Source organism: Bidens hawaiensis, unplaced genomic scaffold, assembly GCF_021521415.1.
Source record: "Bidens hawaiensis isolate Kalapana, Puna unplaced genomic scaffold, B.hawaiensis_p1.1 tig00052213_1, whole genome shotgun sequence".
NCBI lineage: Eukaryota > Viridiplantae > Streptophyta > Magnoliopsida > Asterales > Asteraceae > Bidens > Bidens hawaiensis.
This window is the reverse complement of record NW_027499372.1, coordinates 15,582-23,346: the sequence shown is the minus strand read 5'-3', so window position 1 is coordinate 23,346 and position 7,765 is coordinate 15,582. Positions and strand designations below refer to the sequence as shown.

The following is a 7,765-nucleotide window of genomic DNA, read 5'->3' as shown; positions in this document are numbered from 1 at the left end:
AGCCCATATTATTTCATTGTCCTAAATCAACGAGATTATTTTGGCGTCCAAAAAGATTATTCTGGCATCCAACAAGATTATTTTGGCTTCCAACTATTATTTTGGTGTATGAAGAGTTTATTTTGGATAAAGTGGAAAATTCTGATTGGCTAAAATTCGGTCTAGCTAATGATTAAAGACTCAACGGATCAATGAGCTTTAAGATAGACATTTTAACCAAAGGTCGGTCAAAATGTACACTTTAACCATTTTATCGCTAATATAAACACTAAATACCATATAATAACTCTAGAATTTCCTCACTTATGGCCTAGTGGAAGGAAGACTTGAGTTTTTTAGTAAAGCCCCGAATTCGATTTTTACTTGTGTCATATTAGGTGGATATTGACAACACATAATTTGATATAGGACTTGCGAGGTCGACAATTCGAATCCCGAGCCATCACGGGTTTTCGTGCCACCTTGTGTTACGTCAGAGAATTATGCTCTTGTGGCAGTAGACCGACTGTCAAATGACATCCGGCTGTATGGTTTTTCAAAAAAACGCACAAACCAAACTTTAAAAATTAAAACCAACATACCCGGGACCCGGAAATGCGGTGACAGAAACACAAAAAATAAAGTCGCCGTTATGTTAATATAAACGAAGGGTAAATATGTAAAATACTTCTTATAACATAATTGGCAAGATTCACCCCTACATAAAAAACCTAGCTTTAAGCAGACTGCTACTTCGAGCAAAATATTATTGACACGTTTCTTCGATTCATTCTCTGGTAAGCTTCATTGTTTGATTCAATTGTGTTTCTGCTGTTATACATATATATGTATATGTATAACTGTATTGGGTTCCGTATAGTGAATTCAAGATTTTAATAAAATTGATAACAACCCATGTTTTGATGATGGGTTTTGTGTTAATGATGAGAATCAGTTGTGGTGTTTGAATAGAAGTTTGATTTAATAATTTTAATGTGGGATTTGTGTGGTTTTTAGCCTTTTGTGTTATGCACACCAAGTGTTCGATGAAATGCCGCAATGAGTATATGAAAGCGTGATTATTTCTTTTGATTGTAGTGAAAGTGGTTAATGTTTTATGCCCCGCCCGATGCGCATCGGCTGTTTTCTTTGACTCCAAGTTAGATTTAATGTGTGATTTAAGCGGTTTTTACCCTTTTGTGTTATGCACGCCAAGTGTTCGATGAAATGCCTCGATGAGTACGCAAAGTGTTTTTTTTTCTTTTGATTGTAGTGAAAGCGGTTAACCTTTTATGAGCCTGCCCCGCAAATTTCCCCCAATTTACGTTCAAGATAAATGGCTTGCATAGACATTGTAGTGATCTAGATGACAGCTATATTGAAATCCATTGGTGGATTTTTATTGAACATTCATTTTGTTATTTCTGATAACCTTGTGTGGAACCGGATACCATCCGTGCTTTCAAGTAAAGTTTTTAATTTTTATCATCTGCAATATCTGATGTAACTGAAAAATACTAGTCACAGAAAGTAAATCTGTATGACTGTATCCATCTTTTACGTGTAATTTGTAGTTTTGAAGTACACTATACATCAGCAGATCTGTATGACTGTGTCCGTCTTTTACGTGTAATTTGTAGTTTTGGATCATGTGTAGTTTATATGCATGGGGACCCTAATTCAAAAAAAGAGATAGTTTTGGATCTTTTCTAGGTCATATGTGTAATTTATAGGTTTGAATCCAGTGTTGTAAAAATCGCTAGTCGCTAGTCGGGCGGTGGGGTGGGGACTAGCGATTAATTCGAATTAATCGAGATTAATCGGATCGGACTTTAATGCATAATTTTTATTTTTATATATATACACACATACATTTTTATATGTAATTTTCAATGTTATATATACATAAACACATTTTGGCCGAAAATTGGCTTGAATCTCGCCGGAAACCGCTGGTTTTTTATGGAATCTTGGCAGAAAACTGCTAATTTTGGTCGGAATTTCACTGGAAACCGCTGATTATGGTCGGAATCTCGCCGGAAACCGTCGATTTTGGCCGAAGTTGATCATTGACCGATTAGCCCAAAATTAATCAGTGAAGTGGGAACTAGCGATTAATCGGGGATTAACTGGCGCCTAGTCGGGATTTTGGCAACACTGTTCGGATCATGTGTCGGTTAGGGTTCAGTTTCCTATATGTATATCTTGGTTATCTTATAGTTTGTTTTTCCTATTTTACTGAATTAAGACCACAAGTTTTATGAATGATTAATCATCTTTTGATAGTTTCATGACCATTTCGATGCATCTCTTTACTAATTTGAGACTGTACTTTATTTAATTTAGCAAGTCGAGAACCGTGATGTTTTGGTTTATGAGATATTTTCTATTTAACATCTTTTAGTATCATTTTTGTTAATTTTGTATTTTGAATATGTTTCAGAATTGCAGCTAGTCATGAGACGAAGCTTGGGAAAGCTTTCACACCCTGCGATTGGACAAACCAGCAGAAAAGCTCTTCTCTTGTCCTCACCTTTTGATTTTTCTACACAAGCCGGAAACAGTGGCGGTGGGGGCGGTGGAGGTAGAGGCCGGGGCCGAGGCTCTGATTTCCCCAAATTCAGTTTCGTAAGCTCTGGACCTAACAAAAGCGAGGAAACAAATCCTGATGACGAGACACCCTTCCGGGGCCCACTCGGTCATGGTCGAGGCAAACCCCTTCCACCCCCTCCGAATATCCACCAATTTACTTCTTCTGAGCCGCCAAGTGGCGGCAGAGGTATTGTTGCGAGTCGTGGTCGTGGCAGTGGCGGCGTACTGCCACCTCATCAATTTGAGGAAAATTCAAAACCTAGAACACCAACTCAAGATCAGTCTGGGAACCAAGAAAATAGTGGTCTCCCTTCTGGTATCATATCTGCTCTATCTGGCGCGGGGCGTGGACGGCCCACGTCAGCCCCGACATATGAAGCTAGTGAAAAGGTTAAAGAAGTTAACCGCCATATTAAACCTAGACAGCCTGCGGGCCAAGAACCTCGGCCCGTTGAACCTCGGCCCTCATCCCCTAAGTTGAGTACAGAGGAGGCGGTAAAAAAGGCAAGGAGTGTCCTTACAAAGGATGATGATGGTGTTAGAGGTGGGCCCCGAGAAGGATCCAGAATGTCAGAAAGAAGTGACGGTGGTGGCCGAGGGCTACGAGGCCGTGGGGGTGATAGGGGGCGAGGGCGGGGCGGAGGTAGGGGTAGGGGTGGACGGATGCCAAACCGTGATTATAGTGATGATAAGGATGATGAAGATGACGAAGATACTGAGCTTGATAAAGCTAACGAGGAGAAGCTGAAAAAGTATCTTGGGCCTGAAAAAATGAACGTTTTGCTCCAAGCGTTTGAAGAAGCTAGTGCGAGTGCTTTACCTTCACCTGCAGAAGATGCTTTTGTTGATGCAATGCATACCAATATGATGGTACTATTGACTTTCTTATGATATTTGTCAGGCGTGTGTGATGAGTCAAAATATGTTTTTTCGTAAGGTTCGAAACATGGAAGGTTGATCCGAGCCACTTTTTAGTCAAAATGCTTTATAAATGTTTAGAGCGTCAAATATGATTTACAAATTATATTTAGCTTCAATATGACACTTTTTTTTTTTGCATAAATATCAACATACTTTTTTTGGTTGTTCTGTTTAGATCATTGCAGTTTTTTTGTACAATCTAGTCACTAAAAGATGACTCTGTGTCCAGTTTGTTTCATTTTGTATGCAAAAACCAGCTGTCAAAAATGATAATTGTTTCTAAAAAGATGTTAAATGTATGTGTAAAACTGGTATAATTACCAATTATAGAATGACCCAAACATTACATAAAACCATCTTGTAATGATTTAGATGTACGATGACTAAAACGTGACAAATGGAAAAGTAGTTGATCTTTGTGCAAAAAAAAAATCCTTAAATAAAAAATCCGTTTTTCTAATAAAAAGGTGTTATATAAGAGGTTTTATGCATTGAAGGTACATTTAGGGCGATTTTGGAGTTGTTTAGTTGGTTTTCTAATTAGCTAACTTTTTTTTATTTTACTCGTTTGACATGTTAAGTGATAAAACATAATTAAAATCAACCATTTTATAAGTAAATGAGTAGAGTTTGTCACATCTATTCAGTATTGTTTGGTAATAAGTTTGATAGTGTAACTTATATGTTATTATACTATATGCCTGCAGTTGGAGTGTGAGCCAGAATACTTGATGGAGTTTAATTCTAATCCCGACATTGATGAGAAACCTCCCATCCCTCTTCGAGACGCTCTTCAGAAAATGAAGCCATTTTTAATGGCTTATGAAAATATTGAAACTGAAAAAGAATGGCAGGTTAGTGACCTTTGACAACTTGAAAACAATCCTTTTATCTTTTCATTTGCATCTAATTTTTGGTCAAATTATGGTTTCATCGTACACTTTTGAGCAAGAGTCTCAGAATATTAACTTAGAGGTGGTAGCATTGGGCTGGTTATACGGTATTGGTATCTGGTCAAAATGGACTCGTTTCGGGTTGGCCATAGATTACTTTCTTTTTTCATTATAAAGATTTATTTACTTAAGTATTGTGTTAAATATGATTACAAAAACCATATTACGATAAAATTATAAATTTACTAATAGAGAGGTTTAGACATTGACCTATTTAAGATAAAAGTTAGCGCAAAAAACATGGATGGGCAAAAACTGCACACCTTTTTCCCGTTTTAGCAACTAACTTCAAATTAGGTGTAAAACAACTAGTGACATTTTCATCGGGAACAGCTCAATTTTTGCTACTTTTTTAAAAGTTACCTGACATGACTATCTGCCACGCGGCATCTAGTTTGACATTGATTAATTAACTTTTAGCATTAAGTTTCAAAAAGAATACTAATTTCATTGCATATGTGTCATCTGCATTCCACGTCAGCATTTTATAAGTAAACCAGTTAAATGAGGTTGGTCACTTGGTTGCCAACATCATTACTAATAAATAGTAAGTTATCTTCTATCCCGCTTCAGTATTGAAGTTAGTTACTAAAATCGAACATAAAAATGTAAAGCGTTTTTCTATTTTGTGCAGCTTGCCCTAAAAATAACCCAAATTGTATAAGTGTATATCAACTCAAAATACAACTCTGATTATGAAAAAAAATAAAATTTGTTTAGTATATATAGCTACTTGTATAAACCAGGAAATTAGTAAACTTTTTATTTGTAATTGGCAAATAAACCATTTTTTTTCAGGAATGTTTGGAAGGGACAATGAAGCAGGTCCCTTTGATGAAAGAACTTGTAGATGCTTATAGCGGGCCAAACAGGTCAACTGCTAAAAAACAAGGGGAGGAACTTGAAAGAGTTGCCAAAACTTTGCCTGAAAGTGCACCTCAGTCTGTTAAACGTTTTACTGACCGAGCTGTTCTTTCTCTACAGGTCAGTCTTTTTTCTATATTTTGACTGTATTTTATCATTATGAATCAAGGTTGGACTTTTAGGTAACGGGCCACAATGGGTTGGGTTGACCCATCAAAGCTTTCTTTTTCCTTTTTTTGTGGATGTTTAGTAGGGGTGTGCGTGGTGCTGTTCGGTGAGGTTTTGGGCTAAAACCAAACCAAAAACCGAAGTTAAACTTCGGTTTTTGTTTTTTTCAATTTCGGTTCGGTTTCGGTTTTTGCTATTTGAGGTTAAAAATTTTAGGCCGAAGAAAAAGTTAGACCGGAAATAAGTAATTTATGTATAGTTAATTTTGTTGATTATTAACTTAGTGACTATTATACATTTAGCCAAAAATATTTGAATTACATTTGTATTAAATTCTTGTAAATTACTTAAAATAAAAGTAAAAATAAAAAAAAATAAAAATCTTGAAATTTGGTTTGGTTCGGTTTTTATTACATGCAAAACCAAGACCGAACCATAAGTTCGGCTTTTACAAAAACATAAAACCAAACTGTATGTTTTTGTTTCGATTCGTTTTTTCATTTTGGATTTTTCGGTTTTTTCGGTTCCGGATCAGTTTTTTCGGTTTCTTGCACACCCCTAATATTTAGTATATTTAAATAGGGTAAATATTATAGGAAAGCAACTTACTTTGCAAAATGGTCCACCTTGGTAAAAAAATTTTAGTTATGTCTTGACCTTGTAATTGAGTTATTAGAATGGGCTAATATAATAATTATAATGTAAAAACCAATTACCAGATTAGAGGCAAAAAAACACTTTAATTATTACCAAATTAGCCCATTGCCATAACTTTAGTTTACATGTTGGGACATAAAAAAACATAATTACCAAATTTAACTATTTAGCAAATTACTTTGCGCTATCGGATATGATCACAAAAACTAAAACTATACCAAATTAAACAATTTAGGAGGTTACACTTTACAGACACTTTTTCATAATTTGGGTGACTTTTTAACGGTTCAACGTGTTTCCTTCTAGCTGATTTTAATTTTATTCGTTCATTAATAAAGTACAACAAAAATTGACACTTTTTTTCTAACAAACAAATCAATTTGTCTTTGATGTGTAAAATAAATGATATAACTAGGGGTGTGCGTGGTGCGGTTCGGTGCAGTTTTGGGCTAAAACCGAACCGAAACCAAAACTTCGGTTTTTGGATTTTTTGAAACCGTTCGGTTTCGGGTTTTTTGGTTTCGGTTTTCATTTTTGTTTCGATTCGGTTTTGGTTTTGCCATTTAAGCTTAAAAAGTTTAGGCCGAAAAAAAAAAAGTTGACAAAAGATAATGAATTGAAGTATAAATAATTTTGTTCATTGTTAACTAATAAACTAATAGACTATTATACATTTGACCAAAATATTTGAGTTACATATTTATTAAATTCTTAAAAATTACTTAAAAAAAATAAAAATTTAGGAATTCGGTTCGGTTTTTTATTACATGGGAAACCAAAACCGAACCGTTAGTTCGGTTTTTACAAAAACATAAAACCAAACCGTCGGTTTTTGTTTCGGTTTGGATTTTTTGGTTTTTTTGGTTTCGGAACGGTTTTTTCAGTTTCTTGCACACCCCTAGATATAACAAACTATATATTACAATGCAGAGCAACCCGGGATGGGGATTCAACAGAAAATGTCAGTTTATGGATAAGTTGGTTTGGGAGCTTCAACAAAGTTACAAATGAGAATATTACCGCTTCAAATACGCTAACGAAAAAGACGTTATCGACGTATCGTGGTCTGACAGTTTTTACAAGATCAAATTATTTCAGTTTGTTCACTTTTGAATCGGTAAACCGAGAGAAATTTACATGAATTAATGGTCTTTTATTTTGTCATAAACTTTTGTTGTTTGTAATAATCCATGGTAGACTTTTGCTTTACTCAAGAGCAGCTGCAATGGGTCTCGGCATGTAATACCGAATCATACTTTTCGCTCAACATAGTCGTGGCTGTGTTAATCGAGGATACACGACAGATGGATTTGTTGTATTTCCAAACTTTTCCTTCAACCTATATATTTTTATTTTCTTTTCTTTTTGTGATCATGTATCATGCATGTTTCTTATAAGACTGAGTATAATGTGCGTTTCCCATGAGACTTAAGAGTAATAGAAAAAATTAATTTGCGTATAAAGTTTGAAAAACGGTTTAGCAACTCTTGAGCTCGGCTCGTTTAATTTACACGGAGCTTGAGCTTGGCTCGTTTCAAGCTCTATTTTCAACGCTCGAGGGCGGAGGGCGGCCTGTAAGTAGATTTTTAAGCTCGAGCTCGGGTCCGACTTGTTTAGTATTAATTATTTAA

General features: G+C 35.4%; 1 protein-coding gene across 1 annotated transcript; it reads left to right on the top strand.

Annotated features, from left to right (window-relative positions):
• Positions 1-683: 683 nt before the first annotated feature.
• LOC143599445 (uncharacterized) lies at positions 684-7,343 on the top strand. The gene is made up of 5 exons (XM_077077401.1): positions 684-776; positions 2,423-3,441; positions 4,200-4,346; positions 5,244-5,429; positions 7,065-7,343. The coding sequence occupies exons 2-5, from the start codon at positions 2,437-2,439 to the stop codon at positions 7,143-7,145; spliced, it is 1,419 nt and encodes a 472-aa protein (XP_076933516.1). The 5' UTR covers positions 684-776; positions 2,423-2,436; the 3' UTR covers positions 7,146-7,343.
• Positions 7,344-7,765: the final 422 nt, after the last annotated feature.